The 26,740-nt window shown below is 47.1% G+C and overlaps 1 protein-coding gene across 1 annotated transcript in view; it reads left to right on the forward strand.

Annotated features, from left to right (window-relative positions):
* Window positions 1-4,736: 4,736 nt before the first annotated feature.
* LOC139758691 (uncharacterized) overlaps window positions 4,737-26,740 on the forward strand; it is a 161,887-nt gene continuing 139,883 nt past the window's right edge. Inside the window, 2 exon segments of the mRNA XM_071680322.1 lie at window positions 4,737-4,848; window positions 16,776-18,361. Of these exon segments, the coding sequence (XP_071536423.1) occupies window positions 17,941-18,361 (421 nt within the window). The 5' untranslated portion in view covers window positions 4,737-4,848; window positions 16,776-17,940.

Here is a 26,740-nt window from a genome sequence, read left to right on the forward strand (position 1 = left end):
TGAAACCTCCCTGAGGTATAGGATATTACAGGTGGTGCTGCCGCCCCCGAGGACCAGGGCCCCAGCCCACGGGCACTTATCGTCGTACCCCACGGGGGGTAGCTGCTGCCAGGACCTGTGGTCAAATAAGGTACACCCCAAGGGGAGAGAGAGAGTACAGCCCCTGACAAGCATCAGTGATCATACCTGTGGTTCACTGATCATGATACATCTCCACACACTAGGGTGAAGTGTACAACCCAAGTGAGGCATGAGACTAGGGTGTGTTGAGTGAGTCCAGGGGTCAATCATACAACAGAAGTGTGGCTTATACTCCGTGAATCATACAACACTTACTGGATGATTAGGGCACAAAGCATCATAGATCTTGGGGAATTAGCAGATCACAATAGAAGTGAAGATCAGCTGGAATATATAGATCGACACACAAGACATAAATCATATTAGAAATATATCATCTTCCAAAATGTACAATTACGCTTAAGAAAAATGACCCCCCTCTCTCTCTCTCTCTCTCTCTCTCTCTCTCTCTCTATATATATATATATATATATATATATATATATATATATATATATGATACCATTAAGTATGAGGTTGGAGGAGTATATGCAGGGTAGGAGAGGTTGTATTGACCCAGGCTGGGGGTCAGACAGGTGGGAACAAAGCCTACACTTGGGTCAACAAGGACACCAGCCTAACAATAGCCAATACAGAGCCACTCCACTTCCCCTGACAAGAGCCACTGAGCTTAACAATAGCCGAGACAACGGTTCCACTCCTGCCAGACGAGAGCAGCCGATACAACCAATTGTTTTTCCTTCAACAACAGGTCGATGACGGAGAAATTCTTGCATGCAGGCAAGAGGCATTAACAACAGCCAATGCCACGATCGTGTGAGCTAACAATAGCAGCGAGTGAGCTGATGATAATGATAATAACAGCTGGTGCAACAAGCGTATACCTTTAAACCTGAGCCAGGAGCCTAACACTAACACAGATAGTGAGCATTCTCAGTGCTCGCGTGACAGGTTGGGTCTGTGTAGCTGCGAGGTCTCCCTTCTCTCTCACACACACACACACAAAGCTAACAGGACTGGGAAAGCTAACGAAAGCTATACATGGAGGCTTTCCCTTGGCCAGACCCTGTGCTATGAACTCGTGTCACCCAATATGGGTTGACAAGCAACATGCAACGCTACAAACATCAACACAAGACCCACTGTGCCCAAGATGCATCGTCCTTTCTGAAGACGACAAACATTTACTCTTGAATTGTTCTGTTCTCATTCCACACACACATACACCCACACACACTTCTTAATCTGTAGTCCCGTCCGGTGGACTTGGCCACCTTCCTAAGCGCTGCAGGAGTACCATGAAAGTGAATCCTGGAATAGGAGGTGAAATAGATGTGTGTAAATATCTTTATTACATTACAAAATGTATTACTGTGGAGGCCTGACACAGAAGGTGAGAGGAGGCAGAGACTAGCCAGGTCGAGATGGGGTTAACCTGAACTCTGACATGACCTGTGTAGCCTGACCTGACCTACTTGACCTGAGAACTCACCCTCAATGGTCATCTCTCTGTCACACAAGACTTGTGATTGTGATGAAATGGTCGACTGACCACCCTCTTCCCTACACCACGCACACCAGGTAACATGACAGACGCAGGCAGGGGAGAGAGAGAGAGAGAGAGAGAGAGAGAGAGAGAGAGAGAGAGAGAGAGAGAGAGAGAGAGAGAGAGAGAGAGAGAGAGAGAGTCTTGTGTGTGTGTGTGTGTGTGACCCACGAGGCAGCGTGGGAGGAGGCTGCAGCAGCATCTTGATGGCTGCCAGGATTATCGACCACGTCCCCAGTTAATACTGGGGCACCCTCAGAGTACAGCCAAGTGGGTGCCCCGCTGTGCCCCACCTGCCAGGTACGTAGGTCGGACCGTCGACGACGCGTCGAGTGGAAAGTCTCCGTCGACATCATCATCATCATCGAGGCGGGTGTTACCGGACGGTGTGTGTGTGTGTGTGTGTGCAGGTGTTGGTCCTGGGGTCAGGAGAACAACGGGGGGTCGATCAGCTGGGACGCAGTCAGTTCCTCGTGAAACTGAACCAAAATCCAATTATACGGAGGTCTGGCGTACGGCGTCGGGACGTGTGTGGCCAGGAGATGGACGCCGCAGCGTAGGTGAGCAGAGGGGAAGACGGTGTGTGTGTGTGTGTGTGTGTGTACGAGGCTGGACACGACCTGGATGACCTCTGTTGCTCTGGGGGGGGGGGGGGGAAACTGGGGAGCCTCCCTCCTGCCGTGGCCTCACGCCCCTGGAACAATACGTTCCGACGTTACCACCAACGAACCTCCCAGCCAACGCAGCGACGTCTTACCGGCCTAACTTGTGTTATTTCTGAGCCGCTGGAGTACTGAACCCGTGGGTACGGTGGCCTGAACCTTGAGGGTCTGGCCAAGACATGTAAGGGTTCCAGGGTGAGGACAGGTCCAAGACGCTGGTGTTGTGATGGGTGGGGACGTGCACACGACTTGTGCACGTCTTGATCATACTAATCCTCATCTGAACAACACACGTCAACACTGAACCGTCAGTACACATTGCTAGAACCCATACTACTACTACTACTGTGATTCCTATATGCTGTAATACTACCACTCTCGCCTGTATGTAACTACCACTGTAACGCCTGTATACTGTCATAATGCCACTGTAACGCCTATATACGGTCACACTGCCCCAAAGACGCCAGCATAGTTTTATCCACGTTTAAGGAATATTTCACCAAGCAAGGATATATCTGGGCCATGATAAAGCAAATCACTTGACTGTTACTTTAGGAAACTTGACACTAATTCTTCCGTACTTCTGTCTCTCTAGCCATCTCACTGTCCGTCTCCCTGTCCATCTTTCCTTTTGTCTTTCTGTTTGCCTATCCATCTGTGCGTCTATTTATGCGTCCGTCTGTCTCAATCTGTCTGCTACCGTCTTATGCACAGCCTGATTTCTGTCTATGTCCTTCTCATCCACTGGTCTGTCAGTCGTCTGTCCGAGACAGACGAGGGACCACTATTTGGCAACACTCCAGCAGACGCTGCCACTTATTCTTTTCCTCCGTTGCAATTTTAACCGTTGCCAACTGTGCAAATGAAACACACGAGGCTGGCCAAAACCAAGTGGATGGATTCACATTATAATTACAGTCCATATATCTAATCTGATCGGACTTCTGTCCAGGTATGAGGGGATTATTGGAGCTGGCTGAAAGATGAGACGAAAGGATTGGTCGTAAGATTATAGAGAAGTGTCATATAAAAATTTTCTGCGGTGAACTTACGACGAAAATATCGTTATACAAGAACAATAACAGACACAGGAAGAACAGGTCACATCCATCAGACGTCAAGAGCCTTTTAAACTTCAGATCTCAACATCCAGTGTCAATAATCATCAGCTGCAACATCCAAGGACAGTAAACATCAACCCAACATCCAGAGCCAATAAACATCCGTGTCAGTATTTACTACATGTTGACCACATTATAAGTTTAGTGCAAGATTCTACGGTGGAAGACAAGGGAGACAAGCTGCCAGTCTCGCCAGCTTCTCATTTCACAGTCAAAGCAATTTAGACAATGTCCCTTTGAGTCAATATCATTTAGAAGACTTGTGTCTTTCTAAGTTAAAGTGACCCGGACACCTCGTCTCTCTGTGTCAAAGCAACTGAGGCGACCTCCATGTCTGTAGCTCAGGGCAGTGCGAACGGCCTGTCTCCGGAGCGGATGACCCTCACTCATCCTGTCAAAACGTGAAGGACAAAAGAAGCGATTGATTCCTGGGCTGCTTGAGTTTACCTGTACCAGACATTCTTCTTTCGAGATGAGTCAAGTTTATCAACCTGAACAATGTCGGACCACTTCCCACTGTCGGTCAAGAGTGCTGGATACCAGTGAATGTTGGTCAACAGTGGTGGAGGAGTTCAGTGAAGGCCTGGATGTTATGTGTGTATAGCTCCTCGTGATGTGGAAAGTGTGTATAGAGGATGTGGGGTGTGTGCCACTGATTACTGTCAGGGAAAGTGTTCCTGTACACTTGAGACATGATCGACAATATCTGGGAATAGATGTTTACTCACCTAAGTCACATCATCAGTGGGTTATCACAGTTCGTAACTGTACCCCCTTCAGAAAGACGATCGTTCCAGCCCAACAAATTGAAAAGCATCGTTATGTGATCCTGCACTGAGGTTATCAACATTTCAACCTAACGGCAATATCACCCATGTATAGGTCGACCCCAAACTCTGCCGAAAAATGTGATCTTAAAAACTCGAACTATACAGAAGGTGATGTCATTCATTACAGATGATGTTAGATGTCACACAAGGAAGAATAATAACAATGTCTACCATCGGGCGAGACAGATGCCTTAGTAAATTGTTATCTAAACATACAAACAATTGAAATGGAAAGAAAAAAAATCTATACCTTTTATCAAACTAACTATAGTTAGTTGTAGACAGACGTGATGGGATGGATGGATGATGTATCTGCCGAGGCTCTACCGTGGGTGTGTGTGTGTGTGTGTGTGTGTGTGGGGGGGGGGGGGGGGGGGGATCGCCTGTGGCTCCGGGATGGATGAGGGGGGGGGGGGGGGGGGTGTCGTAAGCCACGCATCCCGTGGCTCACCTGTCGCGCGGGACGCGGCCGACGGCTCAGTGTGGCCCCGGGCGCGCGGAAAGTAACACGCGCCGCTCCGCTCCGCCGCCGCCCGCCCCTCACCTTGCCCGGCTTTGTCCAGTGTCGCGCCGTTATCCAAACACCGAGTGTAATCGCAGCTCAGGTGGTTAACTTGGCCCCTCAAAGTGTCTATCTTCATCTCATTTGGTTATCTTACCTATGACTATCATCCCATCCTAGTTCGTTACTGTTACTTATTTTAAGTGACTAGTGTTACTAAAGTGTTATCTTAGCCTTAAACTGGTGATTGACTCTGGTAGTTATCCAAGCGATGACCTCACTCGCCTCTGGTTGGTCTTCAAACCACACGTGTCACTCTGCCTTAATGAGTAACACATCAAGTTATTCAACTTGACGTTATATTAGCCTGTTGTCTTAGTTAAGCTCATCCCAGACCGTGGTGTAATCGTAGCTTATCTTAATCCGGGGTGTTATCCTAAACCCTGGGTGTTATCCTAAACCCTGGGTGTTATCCTAAACCCTGGGTGTTGGTGTAATTTCTCTATATTCCAAGAGTGGTCAAATTTCCTCCAGTGTATTATCAAACTGTCCTTATTCTTCCTAGTTCCTGTGGTTATCTCCTCCTCCTGTTATGTTAGTCCCCCGTTATCCTACATCACTGGCTAGCCTATACCAGAGTTACTCTACGTGTGTAGCTATCTTGCCTCCAGGTTGACATCACGGTTGTCTAAGGTCGAAACTCTCGGTCACGGCCACAGTCCAGAGGCCTCAAGTTCCGGTCACGGATACAGTCCAGAGACATTAAATGAAATAACAAAAGACGAAGGACATCAAGGGGAACACTGGGAGAACGTACGAGGTTTTGATGTGTAAAACTTGCCTCGGTGTTGGCAGTTGTTAGGAGACGTGGGAAGGTTCAGCATAGCGGCGGTGTACGGTAGAGGGAGACGTGACAACAGCTAACAGTAACCATGTAACGCTGAGCTTCACCCAGTGTTACCTGGTCTCCATCATGGTGAGGACACACGAGCAGCCAGCTTTCGGGAGCAGAAATCCGCAGTAATATGTATAGAAGAGGTGAGAGTGAACCTACATCACGGTGTGGGATAAGTGGGCCAAGTTGTGAGGTCAGAGTGGGAGAATTCAGTTGGCAATGCTTTGGTCTACACTGAGTCGAGTGAGTGTGTAGAGAGTCACTGTGCAGAAGAGGAAGATGTCTTCCACACCCACACAGGACTCCCACCTACTTAGAGGCAGACTTGGCTATTTGTGATACATAGGGTTTCCGAGGAAGGTTAGATGATATGGTGATGATACCAGGTATAATTACTGTCTTGAGTAATAAACTGAGAGAATTGTGAGAGGGTTTTGAACTGAGAAATATAAGGGAAGAAACTGATTTTTAACGGCGGTAAGTTAAAGTCTGTCCGACTGGGAAATGCTGTCCTTACCCGAGCTTAATAAGGCACTTGTGACGGGACGGGGCACAGGTCCAGCTGGAGAAGATGGAGAAAATTTGGAAAAAAAAAAAGTAAAGAAACATAACTATGAGTCGTCATGGTGCGGACGTACCCCACAGCTGTGAGTGAGAGGATGAGGCTAGGAAAGACGACAGAACGGTGAGGGATGCCGGTGTGGACCGAGGAAGAGGGAGGTGGTGGATTCCTCAACACTTACGGAGAGAGAGAGAGAGAGAGAGAGAGAGAGAGAGAGAGAGAGAGAGAGAGAGAGAGAGAGAGAGAGAGAGAGAGCAGCCAGAGAGGATGCTCGGTATGACGGAACACAAGTGAAGGAAGAAAACCAGGAAGACGGGACTTTCAGACCGGATCCGAATATGATGGGCCACAACACAGGATCTCCCACAGTGTGTCAAGAGTGGACGAGGGAACAGCTGTTAGGCAGTACACTACCGGTGCATCCTGACATGCACATGACCCGAGAGATCCCACACGCGCCATGGGTTATTCCTAAATCCTCAGGTCATCTGACCTGTGTTTATTAATCAGACTGTGAGGGAAGCGTCAATAAACACGGTAAACAATGTGGGAGGTGAGGGTGAGCTGAGGCAGGAGGGGGGGGGGGTTAAGGTTCAGAAAATGAGGTGAGGTCAGGCTGGGGTCCCGTGCTGCTGCAGCCTCACACCTGAACCAGGTTAACTGAAGCAGTTATCATACCTCGCCAAGTGTTATCCTAGCTTCCTTCCTGTCATCCTCTGTGGCTGGCTATCCTAGAGGGTGTTATCTCAAGTCAGTGGATCGTTACGTTACACAAGTAACGATGCTGTGGCAGTGATCCTGACCCAAGTGTTATCGTAATGCAATTAATCAGCCTCGGTCCCTCGGTTATCCTGGCTCAGTTCATTAATCCCACCTGACGTGCCTTTCATAACTCGCTCGCCCATCTCGAGTGGCTGCACCAACCCAGATGTGTTTACCCTGATCTGCTCCTAAGGAGGAGGAGGAGAAAGCCCCTTGGTTATCACGTGGTACAGACAGACGAGCAAACACAGAAGCAAGTTCTGTCGTACATTACATCGACGAACCAGGACGAATGTCATCCACTCCCCACGCCTCGCTGGCGTCCAGAGGGAGGCTTGCGCTTTCGAATGTACGAAAAGATTATATGAGGAAGGATGCAGCACGAATAGTAAGAGGTGCGCTGCCGGGGTATGTGGGGGATGGAAGACTCATATAGGAGTGGACTCAGGGTTTTTACAGATGACTATTCACAAACCATGAGTCCTGTAGATGTGGATTTACACAAAAGTAAATACGTGGGTGAATATTTGCATACACTATTCATCATTTGTTACATGGACAACTGTTGACATATTATTTACAGACACGTATCTACAGCATCATCTGCAAACCCCAGTATTTACCACCCCATCACCACACAGGCCAGTACTCACTGACGACATCATTCACAAGTACCTACCTTTACAGAAGACTATATACAAACAACAGAACTCACAGACAATAAAATCAAATGAAAATATTTCTATACATAAGTCATGTAAATGTCTACAGATAGGTCTTGCTAATGTCTACATATAGGTCTTGTAAATGGGTTAAAAACTACTGAATTTACACCACTTTGCCTGGGAGAATATGCTACTCCCGGGTCTGCACTACTCGTGTGTGTGTGTGTGTGTGTGTGTGTGTGTGTGTGTGTGTGTGTGTGTGTGTGTGTGTGTGTGTGTGTGTGTTGTATGTAAGCAAGTGTATAATTAATTTGCTGCCCCAGCAAACATCTCTGAGCGTCTGCACTCCCTGCCACTTGCTGTTGCCTTACACACACACACACACACACACACACACACACACACATGTGCACCCTCTATACCAATGTGAATGGACTATTAGTAAGTGGCAAAGGTCTGGAATTCAGTAATCGAGTTAGGGAAAATGAACGTGATGCTGTTGGAGGTGTGGAGACCAAACTCACTACATACAAATTCTCGAGTGTATCCGACCTGTATATACATGACAATAATGAGGGATAGACAGAGAGTCAGGATTGGATCTATTGATAAGATACAACTTTAACTTACAGGAAAATAGATGATGAAGTACTAATGATGATGATGGAATGCAATCATAATGATAAAGGCTGAGCCCAGCACGTTGCTGGGAACATCAGGAAGTCACACCAACACTGGCTCTTATCATCACACACACACACACACACACACACACACACACACACACACACACAGTAGAGTGAATACTGAGAATATCATGTGTGACATTCACCAGTTGGTAAGATGACCATGTAAGGCTGGGGTATGATCACAGGATGAATCAGGAAATAAAAAAAAAAGAGGCGAAGATAAAACCTCACTCACTAAAGATATAATCGTGGGAACTTCAAAGAACTCAACTGTTTCTGTGGCCAGGAAGCAGGGTATTGGGTTGAGAGGCTGTGTGAAATGTTCAGTGAAGGAGGAGGAACATGGAGGTACCTTTGGTCTTACATACAGAGAGAAGGTTTGGCTCAACCAAGTATGTCGAAAGGCGAGGGAACCCAGCAATGTACAGTAACGGCGGTGCAAGAAATCATTCAAACACGACAAGGAAAAAAGGAACAAAGAAACTGTAAAGAATATGGTAGACACGGCAACACACACATGTCCAAAACTCTTCCATAAATTCATCAGGAATAAATTGTTGGTTAAAGAAGAGTTAATCAGGCTTAGGGACTCAGAGGGGAGAGTTGTTTGGGGATGATGTCAGGGTATGCGGAGCTGCATGACAAGTTCATGTGTTCTCATGGTGGAAGACGCTATAGCCTGGGCCAACACCAGTGATGTACAATGGGGTAAGAAGATCTTGGAAAGCACTGGAATGATTCTGGAATGGATAAATAAAATCACACAGGCTCTTGATCAATACGAGGCTCGTGGTCCTGATAACATTATTACCATAGTTACTGAGGATGTGTTACACATATACTGGAAAAGCTTCCTGGAATGTTGCACAGGATGTGGCTGGAGGAACATAGAGAGCTGAGAAGGTAACTGTCTTACCTGGGGAGGTCCAGAACGACACACCGCTCCGCCTGACTGACGAATGTGGCCTGTAAGGTAATAAGAGAAGAGTAAGGAGTGACCTGATCATGACCTCAAGTTCCTAGACAATTGATAGAACAACCAATGAACATTACATGAAGCTAAGCCCGAAACATTTTAGGAAAGACGCAAAGTATTTTGATAGTCCGAGATGAAACTGTGAATGTTGACAACATTTTTTGGGGGGTCAAAAAAAAACAACTGGATGACAAAATTCGAGATGGAGCCCCACCTGTGCAGTACACCGTCCCCGCACTGTTACACGGGTAGGAAGTTACGCAAACATGGAAGTCACAATATAACAGCACAAATCCGTTCTCTGAAGAGGCAGGCTCCTGCAGCCTGAAAGCTGCGCTATTTTCAGTAGCAGGGAAATGATGGACTCCTTTAGACTGAGATGTTCCTCTTGGTGATAAGTCACACTTTTGTGTCTAAGAATAAAGTAGATAAGGGATCAGGTAATTAGCTTCTATTCCATAAAGCAAGTTCGCGCCGGTCGTCCGGCAGAACAACCTGATGTCAACGAAAGCCGGCGACCGGCATTCCTCCGTGAGACGTTATCCTGCCGGCTGCCGGTATTTGTACGCAACAGGTTGATTTGCATATTGGATAAAGCAAAGCTGGGTAGCGCTAGGCAGTGAGCGGAGGCAGGGGAGAGTGCCCAGTGTCCACAGCCGGCACAATATAAGCACTGGTGTCTCTACTGCCGACATACGGCACAAGACGTCACACGGGATGTTCGTAAGAATGTATTGGTCGCCTCACTAGTGTGGTAATGAGGGAGCGGTACAGGAGTAGGTGACAAACACAGCATAACAGATGCAACTGAAGTACCGCTAACGGAGGCAACACACACACACACACACAACCTACCGATGTTCGTGTATTACACGTGAAAGATAACATATTATATATAATTTCTTTCTTTCTTTCAAACTATTCGCCATTTCTCGCATTAGCGAGGTAGCGTTAAGAACAGAGGACTGGGCCTTTGAGGGAATAATCCTCACCTGGCCCTCTTCTCTGTTCCTTCTTTTGGAAGATTAAAAAAAAAAACGAGAGGGGAGGATTTCCAGACCCCCGCTCCCTCCCCTTTTAGTCGCCCTCTACGACACGCAGGGAATACGTGGGAAGTATTCTTTCTCCCCTATCCCCAGGGATAATATATATATATATATATATATATATATATATATATATATATATATATATATATATATATATATATACAGATAGATATACATAGACACTAACTTTATTCGCCCCTATCATTCTAAAATCAATTCACGAAATATCCACACTGAGGCAGGAGCTGCGACAGTTCATGGAAAACGGGATATTTACAGCCGTGCGATATCTCTCCTGTCTGTTTGACAGATGTAAACGCTACTGTTAAGTAATCAATTGTCATTTCCCGATAATCTCATCAGTCGTGGATGGACATAAGTCAATCCAACTCCCAGTCAAAACAGTTAATATCCTTTGTCAATTCGTTGGTTCCATTCGCCCATTGTATTGATCTCTTCAGTACTACATTACGACCTTTGAGCACGACGGCACGACCCTCGACCAGGACGACATGGTTCATGGATATAAGAGTCTGGCCTTTCACTTTAAAGGATCAGAGTCTAGGTCATCATACCCAAGTGTCTGCTTACCGTGGTGTTGAACGGTCGTTCCGACGCGTCGTGTCCAGGGGGTTAACTGTGCTAGACCTACTGTTCCCTTCGTAAACCAATCACAGTCGTCCTACATCCCTGTGAACGATACGGTTTCACTTTAACCCACCAATTACTGCAAAGCTTCCAGCCCCAATTAGCAACTGTGCAGGATCTACCGAGTCCCAGCCTCCAATTACAAAATATAACGTCTCAACCAATGTACTGTGTCAGATTTACTCCGTTTTCAGTCCGCCAATCATCGCGAGCCTTTACGCTACGCAGCAAAGTTTTTACTAGTTCCTCAGGCAAGAGAACTTAGTCCTTATGCCTCACTAACTTAATTCTCAAATTAGCAGGCCTGACGTCGGCAGATAAGACCTTGTTAGCATCCTGGGAGTTTAAATTCGCGAAGTTTGAACCGAGTTAACGACGCATCGCTCAGTTGGCGGCTCCTCGGTGACATTGTTGGAGGATAATAGGCGCCGTGTGACCTTCCCTGTTGACCAATAGGGAGGAGCCTGGGAAAGCGGAGGGAGGGGGGCGTGAGAGACCGGAGGGGAGGGAAATGGAATGTGAAACGCCAACTGAAATCCAATTTGGTCACTTAGGAAAAAAAAATTCTGCAGTATTTGGCTAGAGGCTTGAGATATGTGTATATATTTTACACCGGTGGACAATCTGATCTCCCAGGCCCAGCCTCACGGAGACCAGAGGTCTGGCTCTCACAGACCAAAGACCTAAGGTTTGGTCTCGAGACCAGAGGTTTGGTCCCTGAAGACTTAAGGATTGGGTCTCCGTAGACCTAAAAAGATTTTCCGATTTCCAGTTTGTGTTATATACGTAGATTTACTTACTATCATTCAATCTATTCAGTTCTAAATACTCAGTCCCTTAGTCCACAGCCGTGTTAGTTATCCTACAACAGACTCTTTATCTGCCTAACCATTGGTCAAACATATCCCTCATCGACAGAGTACTTGAGGACGGCCATTGTTATACCCCTATCCATCCCCGGAAAGCTGTTTGCAAACTGATTACAGAGGGAATTCTCATTAACTGTCGGTGGGTCTCAATAAAGGAGCAATCAAAGCGCCTCTTCAGCAGGTCAACCGTCCTGAAAAGCCGTCAGATCTTCAAAATGTTATTCTAAATTAATGATAGTTTCCCTCAGGCTGAGCGCTGCTGACTGGATAACTAAATTCCTCGGTTTCGTTATAAAAACGGATGTATAATGAGAGGTACCGGAATGTTCTGAAATACCGGGAATCTTGGTACACTGTGCTGGATGTTAAATTTCCGTGTTTACACGATGGCTGACACTGATAGGAGTTTGATTGACATGTCGGCTGTTGTTAGCTGCATGTTGCCAGCTTCTTCCTGCAGCTTAAAATAAATGCAAGCCTTAGTATATATATGTGTAATTAATACTTGTGTTACAGGTACAGCTTTCCACTAGTTTCGCCACATCTCTTAACTGTGTGTGTACATCATACCTTGATCTGTAAACAAACACTCACACACACGATCCTTGGGTATAATTTTGCGAAGTGTTCCACCCAAAACTCAAGGGTTAAGTGAAAGCAAAGGTCAGGCCATCATATTCAAGGGTCGAAGCGTTGTGCTTAAGGTTCATACCGTGGTAACCAAGGGTCTCACCGTCTGTTCAAGGAGCGCACCATGATAGTCAAGGAATAAATCAAAAGTGCCTGAAGCTCAGGAATCACGTTTGCTACAGCCAGCCTGATGATGTAAGGTCGTAGCATCGTAATAGCCGGCTTGCCCGCAGTCAACGCAAGGAAACTTTGGTGGGTGAATGTTCAACACCGACACAAGATCTCGGAGCCAGCCCGGTGACTTCGTCCCACCATGGTTCATGCGTCAGAACACCCTCCCGCCCTTACCAGTCACTGCAATACACCTTCCCGCTCACGCCAGGAACCGCAATACTACCTGAATATACCATCCACTGCAACACTCCCTTCCAGACCGGTCGCTGGCAACACCATCCACCCATACAGTAGGCATTGCAGTACTCCCACCCACACCAGTCCCTACAACACCTCTCTTTAACCAGTCACTACAACCCCACCGACACTAGATACTACACACCCATGCCCACAGCAATCATTAAACCATTCCTACCCCAACTAGTCACTGCAAGTCACTTTTTATTTTTCCAATTCCGTGTCGCAGCGCGGGTGAAAACTGGGGCCCACGTTTGACAGGGGAATCCGGACTGCCATTTATTTTATCTAAATTTTCAGAACTGATCAATCACCGGGCGACTTTTGTTTATAGTGATGTAGTGTGTTGGAGTCCTATCTAAGGTACCCCGATCGTAGAAGGAAACACTGTTCAAGATACTTATGGATATTTCTCAGTCATTTCCGGGTGGTTCAATGTAGGTTATTGAAGCTAGGTCGCCATTGCGTCTGAAGATGCGAGTAAGTAAGGTTTGGTTAAGTGTAACGAGTTTAAAATGAAGACCAAAACTCATGCAGTCATTTTACATTATACAGAAAAATGACACAAGGGAAAGCATAATACCCGTCGAACGTTGCAGGAAATTTTCAACAAATGAATGACTCATTAACATATTAATGATAGAATGCATAGCAATTTCTCGTAGCTAGCATTTACGAGCGACTTGCATACTATGGCTACATTCTACAACGAAATCAGCACTCACAGTCATCTTGAACTTTTGAGAACGAGGGTACGACCCTAAAAGGTCAGGTGAAAAGGCTGGCCATCATAACCAAGGGTAATATCGTCCTGCTTAAGAGGTTATGAGGCATTCTGTGGTGTTTACACGCGTGTGCTGTGCCCATACGAAATTTCTGACACCAGATATTCCTCAACTTCTTTTAAACTCACCCAACTATGAGAAAAATATTCAAGAACGCCAACGTAAAACAAAGTTTTACCGTTAGAATATCGCTCATTTTAAAGTAATATCCTACACAAAAACCGTGGTAACTTCCGGAAGGCAATGAGGCAAGAACATCAGCGTAGACAAAGGAGCCAAGCTCACTAAAGAGCTGCGCTGAACAAACTAAAGGCTTGACTTTAATACACTGGAAACCTTATGAACTCAGGTAACCTATGCAGGCTAGGTTCGCTTAGCCCAGCCCAGCCGCCTTGCCCCATCTAGGTTCATCGCCTCATCAGCCTTTGCTCACCCCAACCTAACTAGCTAGCCTTGCCTAACTAGCGTCGTTTAGCCTAGCCTAGATAATTTACTAGATAATTTACAGACTATGTTCTGCATCGCCCAGTCATAGTTAGCTTTCCCACACTTAACCTAATCCGCAAAGCAATCACTTCCTAGCTACATCTATTAGCGCCACTCGCTTAACCTAACCTAGCACAATAAAATATAAAGTCTCTCTACAACCGATTCGAAAATATACTCTACCCTCGGGTCCAGACGGGGTTCGTACCCAACGATCCCTGATTTTTGTAAGCAGTGCTCCAGCCTCACGCTGACTCCTACTGCTGCCCAAGCAGTTCCTGCCCACTGGCCTGGATGACAGACTCGAACACACCTGGAATGACGGCCGCTATAACTTGCTGAATACACAAGCAATAAGATGGAACCAGGCCGGACAGATCAAGATAAAGAAACCACTAAGGACAAGTCGAATGTATTATGTATCATAAAGCAAACACTGGCACTGGACTGATACTTCGTCGTCAATGAAATAAATATTTTGTGAAGTGTAATCTGGATGATAGAAATAAAAACTCGAATTCAGCGAAATGTCAAGAGAGTATAGAATGAAAAAAGATATTTGGTATCGTAGGAAAAACAATAGGAAATGTGCCATACCTGTTCTGATGACATGTGAACCTGCCAAACATGTTTTGTCACATTTTTGCCGCTGGTGAAGCTGAATTATAAGTTTTCTGGTTTCTATGTGATCTTTTTGAACATCCGTACACTGCACAAAAGAAAACCATTGTGTCTGTTCCACAGGGTGCATCCTGTTACACACAGCTGTCATATTCATGGCCCAGGCGGGCTCACACAGGCTTTGTTGTACGTAAAAATGTAAGAAAATAAAAAAAAATGGGCGCGCTTGCAGACGACACGGACCCGTGACGTCATATGGATCAACATAAAAAAAAAAAGAGAGCGTGAAAATGACATTGAATTGTTAAGTAATTCATTTGTGCATGATACGATAATATTACACCAAAAAATGATATAAATTTATCTAGTTGGTTGTGTGCTCGTTTATGGTTGTAGCTGCTCATCCTCTTTCTAGAGACTTTCAGATGTCTTTCTGAATTTTGACCTACCTTAGAGTGAGCTACAGCGGGAGACAGGAAACACCATCTCGAAAATTTTAGTCACGAACATGTACAGGAAAATTAACCTGGTAGGTCCATCAAAGTCTTTAGTTGTGAAGAGATTTTGTAACTGATTTATACGTTCACTAACTTAATCCTGACAGATATATCTATTTCTTTTATTAAATAGCGAGCACGGTATCAAGATATATAAGTTTAATGTGAAATGAAATTCCACGTCGCAAGTTAGTCTTACCGGGTCTCAAACTGTGTTAGAGAATTCATAAGAACAAGCAGGAATAAATGCTAAACTGACTTCACTTGGTGGCATCCTAGCGCCATACACGGGAAGCAGTTACTTGTGCTTGTTGTAGAGGGAGGGACCCGGGTGGTGGGTGGGGACTGGGGACCCAATGACCTGGTATGTGGGAGGTCCCGGGGACCCACCTGAATGGGTTAGTGGGTACCCAATGGTGTGTAGTGGATGAGGGCTATGTCCCACCCAGATGGGTCAGGCCAGTAACATGCAACACACAGTAGGGCGCCCCATATCTTTCTCTCTCTACCTTATCAAAAAAGTTACCTGTCAGAGAGGGAGGGATGGTTCACTATCTCTCCCTAGAAGTGAGGGCAGAGACCCCGCTGTTATCATCTCTCGCATGAGATGTCTCTCCGTCAGGATGGATGGCTTCTAAAGTAAGAGAAGTTATCGTCTCCAATGGTCCTCTTCAACCAAGACTGTTTCTCCTCCTCCATGGCGATCTACCTTCACCAGAGACGTCTCGTTGTCTCCAACACTCCACCTGCAACGTCTCTCTTCTCTCGCTGTCCTCAAGAGTCTCTCCGTCACCAATAGTCTCTCTCCATTCCAGAGCTTCTCTTCCGTCCCCCAGTCACTCACTAACCCAAGTGTCTCTCACTATCTAAATAGCCTCACACTATCTCCAATAGTCTCCTATCATCACCGTGGTCTCCCACTTTCTGCATTTTCGAGAGTGTATATCGTCTACATCAGTCTCTCACCGTGTCCAACAGTTTTTTCAGTCTCCAACAGTCTCCAACAGTCTCCAACAAAGGCCTTAAAGAAGACGTGTTGCTCTCCCAGCTCATTTTCCGCTTGGTTAACCTTCTCTCTCTCTCTCTCTCTCTCTCTCTCTCTCTCTCTCTCTCTCTCTCTCTCTCTCTCTCTCTCTCTCTCTCTCTCTCTCTCTCTCTCCGGAAGACCTTTACCGGGGCATGTTTTGCCCGAGCCACTGGCAGCTCCCTGTTGAAAATAAGCATATAATCTGTACACTGAAGCCATAAGAATGGAAAACAGAAACCAAAAAAGTTGGCGGTGTCAATCACTATTCCCACCAAGGGTACTGGTCTTTCCCTGAGAGGTTTCCCCACACAGCTGTACTGGTCTTTCCCTGAGAGGTTTCCCCACATAGCTGTACTGGTCTTTCCCTGAGAGGTTTCCCCACATAGCTGTACTGGTCTTTGTTGCCGTAGAGATAGATTATGTCATGAAGGTAATGGAGGTTTGTCTTCTTGTTACAGGAAGTGCAGGCAGAGGAGGCACACCACGACCTCTGGAGCATGATGACCCGCCTCTTGCTTCTCTCTGTGAAAGTCAACTGACTGACAGACACAAGCTTCGTTAACCCGACCACTGAACAGTGGACAGGGCGCCGCTTGACGTGTTAAACAAACAGGGAAAGTGAGCAGGTCAACTCATGGTGTCTTAAACCAACGGTGAAAGCGAACAGATGACGCAGGTGTGTACAGAGAACAGGCATAGTGAACAGGGTGAGGTATGGCTCGTTAAACCAACAGGCAAAGTGAACGGGACGAGGTATGGCTCGTTAAACCAACAGACAAAGTGAACAGGGCGCGGTGTAGTTTGTTAAACCAACAGACAAAGTGAACAGGGAGTCGCATCATTTGTCAGACTATCACAGAAGGTGAATTGGCGATGAATTTGATGTTAAACCACCAGTGGAAATGAAGAGGATGACTCAAGGTGTTAAACCAACAGAGAAAGTGAACAGTCGACTGACAGCATCGCTCCTTGACAGAGCCACCCCTTTGACAGCCCATCCCAAGATCTAACTCTTGACAGTACTGTACAGTGAGGTTTCCAGCCCCCTCAAGGAAGCTCCCCTTGACACCTCCGCTCCTTGACAGCTTCTTAAAGAGACAAATTTGCCACTTGATACCCACACCTGTTGACATCCGTGCGACCTGAGTCAACCTGATTACTGAGAAGTCGACCTTATGACACCCGTCCACTTGACAGCGTCTGCTTTAAAAAGCTCTCCTGGCGACAGCCAGCCTCTTCACAGTTAGTCTCCTGGCAGCTTCGCCATTCACCAGCAAGATCCTTGACACCTGCACCACTTGACAGCCTTCACCGTGACGGTTCAACACCTGACAGCTTTTCCGGTTACCAACCGACCACTTCTCAGTATCTGCTGCTTGACAGCTCCGTCACTTGACAGCCCCGCCATTTCACAGCCGGGACATCCAGAGCTCCAGCACTGAGCAGCAGTCCCCTTGACAGCCTGTAGCTTGACAGCCCCGGCCGCACCCTTGACAGGAGTAAGGATGCCCCCGGGCAGCGTGCTGGTCCACACCGGGTGCTCACCTGCAGGTGGGAGGCAGGTGGCCCACCTGGGCAGTGCCGTGTGCCGCGCCCCCGCCCAGGTCCCGCCCAGTCAGTAGCATGTGGGGCGGGAGTGGGCGGGCGGGAACTGATCTGCTGCTGCTGCTGCTGCTGGTGTGTTGTCACGCCCACCCGTCGCTCCAGCCCACACCTCAGGACGCCACCCGCCCACACGAGGGTGTCACGCCCACACCCGCCCATAGCCCGGGTGGTGGACGGCGAGGGCGGGGTGGCGGGGTGCAGTACACCCTGGACGTGCTGCCGGCACCAGCGTCGAGTGAAGAGGGTGTGGTGGGTGAGGGAGGAAAGCTGGCCTCCTCTGTGAGGGTGGAGGCCAACCTCCTGCCCTGGCTACTGGGTGGAGGGCCTAACCAGCCAGCTTGTCTGGACCCCACCCTGGCCTCTCGGGCCGCCCACACCGCCTTACACCACAACCCACCACCAGCTGGCGTCTCCCTCACCATCCTGCCTCCACCATCAGGTATGTCCTAGGCCCACACTGCCTATAACTCTCACCATAACCACTATATTATACTCACTATAACTACCGCTCCCACTCTCACCGCTGCTCCCACGCTCTCAGTAACTCTTTATTCCGTGGTCATATCCGCTCTCACTCGCCCTTCACCCTGGCTCTGAGCACCTGGCTCACGAACAGCAGACACGTAGTTTTGATGTAGTTATGAGAGGACCGACTTGGGTGCTACCTCAGGAATGAAAAGAAAAACTTGAGGCTTAAACAAAAGTCTTCAGATACATTAAGCCTTTAGGGCCTGCCTTGGAGTAGACAACATTTGCATATTGAAAGTCTTGAGATTAATGTCAGGTAAGAGTTAAGACTTTAAGGAGCCAAATGTTATGATATTTGAGGGTGCATTCCTTAACTTTGTTTCTGAATTAGGTCTAAACACTGAGATGGAAGCATTTCAGACAAAAACCTGGATTCAGGCCGTAATAGATGCAGTCAATATATTCATCCTCCCTTAAAGATTCGCTACAAGTTAGCTTCTGAATTGCACTTCCTCATTAACTAATTTGAATCAAGAAACTGAACTTTGGACTTGTATGGGAATGCGCTGCGCTCCATGGCTGTCGTCCGTTTGTTTACACATCTGACGGGTGAACAACGTGGCGACAGGCGTCGAGTGGAAGTTCTTTGTCTTAGTTTAAAAACGGCTCCAAGTGCTAAGTGAAAGTACCTGTCTCAGTCGAACATGGTTTCAAGTGTTAAGTGTAAGCGTTTGTCTCAGCTCAACATGGTTTCGAGCGCCAAGTGCGAGTATTGCCTGTCATGAGAAAGAAAATATGGTAAGTCAGATTGTATTTCCTACACTAATTGATGTCTCGCGGGGAATGCTGTAGTCACTGGGGTTCTGCACTGATTACCAGGGTAGCTACTGTATTATAAGAAGGATACTGTATTATCAGAAGGGTACTGTATCACCAACAGGTAACATAATGGTTACCCCTATACAAGTACCAATGTATTAGTCCCGAAGATCATGTAATAACTTCCTGTTGTCTCCATAATGGTACTGTATTATCATCAAGTACTGTGCACACTTCCATAGTGCCGTGGTAACCGCAACAGTGATGTATTAAGAGAAAAGTATTGTATTAACCACTAAATTTCTGTCCCTCACACTCGCCATGTTAAACGCCCGGAGTAACAAAGAAACAGCAGACAATGACTGAACCCTGGATTCTGTATTGTCTGGCCGAGTTGGGTAATTAAAACATACGAGGCGAACAATGGCTGAGTGATTGACGGGAATCGGGTATTGCCGGCACCAACCAACGGGGTGAGTTCTAATACGACTTGTACTGCTACAGCTTCTGGTAGTACTTCACAAAGTACGTATAAAGCATAGCGCCATAAGAATAGGGACAGTTGGTCTTACATTTGCCGTGAGAAGTACCCACACCATCACGATGAATACAGTCATGGTATTCATGTAGGGGGACAGACAACTTTCTCCACTGACAACAAAACAAAGAATAAACAAAAGGAATGGAATATTCCCGGTGAATTCCCACCAGTAGAGCAATTATTCCTCCCTGTGTGAGAGAAAAAAATGGCTAATTTGTGGCGTTTTGTGGTAAATTGTCTGCCACCCTATCCTGCCTTGTTCCCTCGGGCAGCGAGAGGCCAGGACCACACCACAGTCTCCTCCCCTTCTGTTGGTACTCCTGCTTTGGTTTGAGTTGGAAGGCCTGGGTTGGTACCCTTGTGCAGTCATAAGTTGGTAACTTTAAATGGTTCCATAACAATATGGCCATCAAGTCCCGAGTCCACGATGGGCATGCCAAGGTTTAGCAGCTGGCATTTACCTCGTGCTTTGAATGGAAGACAATGTCTGGAATATTTTCATCTCACGTCTAGTTTGCCTACAAAACCATTTCTTGCTTGTATTATTTCTTGAAGGTTTTATTCCAAAGTTTGTTAAATATGTATGTACCATCCATCTAATGTTTACTGTAGTGTCGATAACACCCTAATTATGTACCAGAGACGCGAGATAGTGTTGCTACGCCTTGCGTACCAGGTCCGTACGCCCCACGGTCAGGGTAAACATGCGACCCCACCACATGCGGGAACCAACCAGACTGAATGTGGAGATTTCTTTCTCTCGTTTAAGTGATGACATGTGATGGAACAGTCATCTTTAGTTTCTTTTTCGATAACGTCCAGATTAGCCTGCGCCACTGACTTCTACTGTGCTTGAGGGAAATAGTCCTTATCCCAACCTTACATGCGAGTTATTTAGGGATGTGGTATCGTGGTCCCTCTCCCGGAAAATAGCCTTTAACTCTCGGCACGTATGGGCTGCTCTGCGTTACCAAGAGGTAGATTTACGATCAAAATAGTCTTTATGCCTCCCGTAATACGGCCTATATAGGCAGCTGCGCCGTTATGTACAACAGAAAGGCTCTTATGATCTGGGACAGAAGGGCTGGTATTGCACTAGGTAAACGTACCAGCGGGAAGTAGTTTTTGTTCACTCATATGTGTACACCAGTCATGTGTGCACCAGTCATGTATGCGCCAGTTATGTGTATACCAGTCATGTATGCGCCAGTTATGTGTATACCAGTCATGTATGCACCAGTTATGTGTACACCAGTCATGTGTGCGCCAGTTATGTGTACACCAGTCATGTGTGCGCCAGTTATGTGTACACCAGTCATGTGTGCGCCAGTTATGTGTACACCAGTCATGTGTGCACCAGTTATGTGTACACCAGTCATGTGTGCGCCAGTTATGTGTACAGCAGTCATGTGTGCGCCAGTTATGTGTACACCAGTCATGTGTGCGCCAGTTATGCGTGCACCAGTCATGTATGCGCCAGTTATGTGTACACCAGTCATGTATGCGCCAGTTATGTGTACAGCAGTCATGTGTGCGCCAGTTATGTGTACAGCAGTCATGTGTGCGCCAGTTATGCGTGCACCAGTCATGTGTGCGCCAGTTATGTGTACAGCAGTCATGTGTGCGCCAGTTATGTGTACAGCAGTCATGTGTGCGCCAGTTATGCGTGCGTTGGTCCTGCTGCTGCACACACCAGCAACATGTCTCTTCGTTAGGTCTCCGTAACCAAGGTTCTACCTCCGTCTGACAACAACCAGAGGCTGGCTACCAGCAGGATGTATCCCTATGTAATGTAGGGCCGAGTATTGCCTGTGTCATCTGCTAATCTCCCAGGTGGTCTTTATCCTACCGTGACATACGGGCGGATGTAGCCTGAAACTGACCACAGCGGGGTAGCGCCGCTCATCATACGGGTTAGTTTAGCTTACACTGAATACCTGTTTGCTCGTATAAAATACGGGCTATATTAGGAAGCGCTATGTAATAGTGATCCAGGTAGGCAGATGTAGACCCTGTCTCTCCGTGATATACGGGTCAGGATAGCCTGTAGCATCCACCGATCAATATGACAGAGAGAAATAGTCTTTACTTCCCACTACATACGAGATAGTGTAGCCTGCGGCTCATACCAGGCTGGGTAATCTTAATCTCCTCCTTACATACGGGCTAGAATAGCCTGCTGGGTTCAGCAGGTACCATGCCAGGGAACTAGTCACTATTACCCCTGACGTAAGGGTCAGTATAAGTCTTGTTGGGTCCAGCAGTAACTTTGCCACTGGAAACTAGTCTCTATCCCATTTGACCTAAGGGCTAATTTCATAATGTGTTGGGTCAGCTGTCACCTTGCCAGTGGGAGAGGGGGAACTAGTCTCTATCTCACCTGACCCAGGGGTCAGTATCGGCTGCCAGGCTCCCGAGGAAAGCTATCGCCTTCATTTCCCATCTTCAGGAAATTCCCTGGATATCGCTGGCTCAGTTCTGGCGGGAAATTACCGGAGATTAATATTTGACGGACTGAAGAAGTCCCATGTTGGTGTCCCCCCCCCCATTGTTAATACCTTACACCCACGTTGATGTCCTCTCCACCCCATGTTGATGTCCCACCCTCCCATGTTAATGTCCCACCCTCACGTTAATGTCCCACCCCATGCTGATATACCATCACTTCCTATGTTGTCTCATCTCCCATGTTAATGATCTCCAATCCATGTTGATATCCCTCACCTCCTGCGTTGATAAACCTTCACCTGCTGTGTTAATCATCCATCGTCTGCCATGAAAATATTAGCAGCTCCCGTGTTAACGTTGACCGTGTTACATGTGCGCCCTGTACGTGACCGTGGGCCGGTCGTGGTAAAAATGGTAACACACATGCATGTTGCACACATGCATGTTGCACACGTGCATGTTGCACACATGCATGTTGCACACGTGCATGTTGCACACGTGCATGTTGCACACATGCATGTTGCACACATGCATGTTGCACACGTACATCTTGCACACATGCATGTTGCACACATGTATGTTACGACCACAACGGATATAGAAATAGACAAATTAACAGATATGATCAAACCTGGTTGATAGATAGAGCATCTACCGATCTATCTACCTGTGTGCTGCCCACTGAGGCAGGAAAGTTGCGTCGGTGTTGTTGAGGTCAGGTGGAGGGTGACCAAGTGGATTGAGTCTACCAGTGCGTCCATGTCTGGTCGTATCACAGACAGACAGACAGACACGCACGCACGCACGCGCGCACAGACTGGGTCACTAACTACCAGGTGTCAAAACATGGTGGCTAGGGATTGAGGTCACAGTCAAGAATCAAGACACTCGTGGCTTCGGGAGGGGCCTGTTGACACTGTCCCCCCCCCCCTCGGCGGAACCCCTCCCCCCCACACAGCCACGGTGTCGGGGGGGTGGGGGCGGTGGCGGGGGCCGGGGTTGGGGTGGGTGTGGTGGAGGAGGTAAGTCAAACGTGGCTGGCGTCCACCGTAGACCTCAGGGATTACGAGTCGATCCTCATGTTGCTCCCTCTCCCTCCTCCCGCTGCTTCTCCCTTCTTCTCCCGTCCTCTCCCTCCTTCTCCCATCCTCTCCCTCCTTCTCCCTGCCTCCCCACCAGCGGCCACCCTCTCATTCACACCCTCCCGTCGTCCTTGAGCGCCAGCAATGCGTTCCTCCGAGACGCGACTGAAATGTCTAATCTCAGATTGAACCCAAAAATATCTTTTGTGTTATACCGAGGCTCATCCTGGGGGGGGGGGGGGTCCCCCGCCCGACGGCTGATGTTCTCCATCAGTCACAGGTGTTCTTCATGGCCTGAAGAACAACATCCAGTCCGTCAGAGAACATACAACATGCAGTTATATCGTTGTATGTTGGAAGTGTACATTTAGCTGCATGGGTAGGTCGGGGTGTGGGTGGCTTAACGACCTCCCGTGGGTCAACAATCATTACACCGAACAACAGGCAATTAGCGGAGTCTGTCATGTCATCCCTCAACAGGTCATATGACCCAGACTCGTCTAACAACCGGGGAACCAGGGCACGTTTTCTGACGCAGGTTCAGATTTTTGGCTGTGTGATATCTTCATCCTGTGCTAAGATGAGTCAGGAGTAGCGACGTGATCACTGGCCACGTTCACATTACAGTCTGGTCCACAAACATCGCCACACGTCTGGCCTAATGGCCTCTGTGAGGTCACTGGTCATCGAATGTAACCATCCAGTCAGCGTAATCGGCGGAGGTCCATTAAGGTGTGGGAGAAGCGTTGTCTGCTGCCGCTGTGACGACCAGTCTTACGGGTTAGGTTACTGCACCGCTCTCTCTCTCTCTCTCTCTCTCTCTGATCAAGTTTCTGAAGGTGATAACGACACAGGTGACCAACTTGTCAAAGAATATGTAAGTGAAGGCAACCACGGGTTTGTGCAGGGTAAGAATACACAAGATCATTTATATATATTACCACTATGATAGTCATGAAAATTTAACGCAAACAAGAGACAACAGACACAGTTCCCTCGACTTTCCTGAAGCTTTGGATAAAATGTTTTATAAAATTGTATGAAAGTATCGGAACAATATGATAGCATGAGGAAGATGGATGAAAGAAGTCTTAACTGCAAAGAAAAACCAACACAGGACTCTCTCTTACTGCCTATGTTAAGGTTGTCACATCCATTAACAAAGCAAAACTTAACATAGTCTCGACCATATGTAGCACAGGAAGCGGCAACAGTGGTAATATGATTTACATATACGCTGAGAGCGAGCCAGCGAGAGCGACGGACACGTACGCCAACAGAAGGCAAGAGGCGTCAGAAACGCAGCCAGCCAACCAGCCAACCAACCAACCAGCCAGCTAACCAGCCAACCAGCAAGCCAGCCAACCAGTCAGCCAGCCAGGCAGACAGTCAACCAACCAGTCAGCCAGCCAGGCAGACAGTCAACCATCTGGTCAGATATTTCAGACCAGTTGTCGACGATTCGGGAGAATGTGGGAGCTGAGTGAGGAGAGGGTCTGACTCCTACGTCAAAACGGTTGTGCTTTTTAGGTTAGCTCACCTACAGCAGCTGGTGTGGCTTGTGGTTGTACGGGGTCGTAGTGTGCGTATGTGTTGTGGCGGCACCGGGGTTGTGAGTTGATGAGCACAATGATTATATTTGTGCGTGTGTGGTTCTGGTTGTAAGTAGTTATCATGAAAGAGAAATTAACTCACGGAAGATGAGTTTGCCATCATTTTGTGTGGGCCTAATAAATGTCTTCCCGCCACTCGAACCGGAATTAAGAAAGTTGGGACACTAATGAAGAAGTTGGCCATAAAAAACATTTCAAAGTTCAGAGAGAAAACTAAACTTTTTCCATTATAGCTTCAGCTGCCGAACCTACTGCAACTCTCGAGCTAAGAGCCAGCTAGGCCATTTATGGCAAATCCATATCATAACTTTATCTTTTATCATAATGGTTTACGTGCGTAGTTAGAGAGAGAGAGAGAGAGAGAGAGAGAGGTGGTACTTGAGAGCTGTTGCTTATGATAAACTCTGCCAGTGGCCGGATGAGACCGTACTCAAATTCATGAATTTATTTACTTCCATCAGACTGTAGCAGCCAACCAGTGAGGTAACAGTCACCTTAGGGAGGTGTGCACCCACCTGACTGTGGACAGTACGACCTTTGATGTGGACAGTACGATCCTTGATGTGGACAGTACGACCTTTGATGTGGACAGTACGACCCTTGATGTGGACAGTACGACCTTTGATGTGGACAGTACGACCCTTGATGTGGACAGTACAACACGATGTGGACAATACGACCCTTGATATGGACAGTACGACCCTTGATGTGGATAGTACGACCCTTGATGTGGATAGTACGACCCTTGATGTGGACAGTACGACCCTTGAGCATGGCGGTCAAGCTCTTAAGCACTATGTTCTCACCTTTGGCCATGATGGGCCGCGTCTTAGGAGCCATCATACCTTAAAGTCGTAATGTTGTGTGCAAGGTTGTGCACTGTATTGAACACGTCCTGGAGTTGACATGTATCTAGGAATAACCCCAACCCCAGCTGTACATAAGGCTGTACAAGTATTCTGGCCTGAGCTATGAAGCCATGTGTACAGTACATTTGGCTGCTAGATTAAAAAAATTCAATTAAGAGGTTCCATTTGCCACTCCTGTGTGTTATCCTCTTACGAATGTTCCATCGTTGTGATACGCTGCCGCTGAAATCGTACTGTTCGGTGTTTACTATTCTATATGTGTGTTGGGAAATATTTATGTTTATAGAATATTTGAAGTCGTTTTTGAAGTAAGGCATAACGGTAGCCATTTTGGTGAAGTGACTTGCCTAGAAATTTTGTTGGTTGATATTCTTTGTAGAATTTCTCTCGTACTACATGTTTACTTTAACATCTGAAGTTTATTTACATCATCCAACTCCGTTAAAAGACATGGCATGGCTGTCAATAGCGGAATTTTTTTTCAATGTTTGCTCACGTGACGATCCTAAGTAACTTACGGTGTTCGTATCAGTAGAAGTTGAGCCAGCTTCGTCCTCATGTTGTTGCTTAGACTCACACGTACAGACATTTATCACTAGGTTTCCAAAACCTTATTGAGTTTTTGGTATTATCATCAGTTAATCTGAGTTTGTATTTCATTTTTCTTTCTTTTTTGAGAGTAACATTTTTGAATACCCCTCAGTCAGACACGGTGGGCCTGCTTTTGAATTTCTCGAACTTGGAGGTCGAAGCTTTGGTCGAAACCTGGTCACAGTGTCTCGTTAACTGGTAGATTAGTACCCTGCTCGACTCCCTGTGTTCAACTTCTACCCGTTTTCTCACCAACTGAACTAGAATTTCGAAAGTACATATCCGATTCCTTGATGAACAGCATCTCAAAGGGGAAAATTTCATAGATTATTCAGCAAGTTAAGATGATGCATTAGACTCTGCGTCACTGATGGTCATGTCTTCAGA

This window comes from Panulirus ornatus, chromosome 31 (genome assembly GCF_036320965.1).
Source record: "Panulirus ornatus isolate Po-2019 chromosome 31, ASM3632096v1, whole genome shotgun sequence".
Lineage (NCBI taxonomy): Eukaryota > Metazoa > Arthropoda > Malacostraca > Decapoda > Palinuridae > Panulirus > Panulirus ornatus.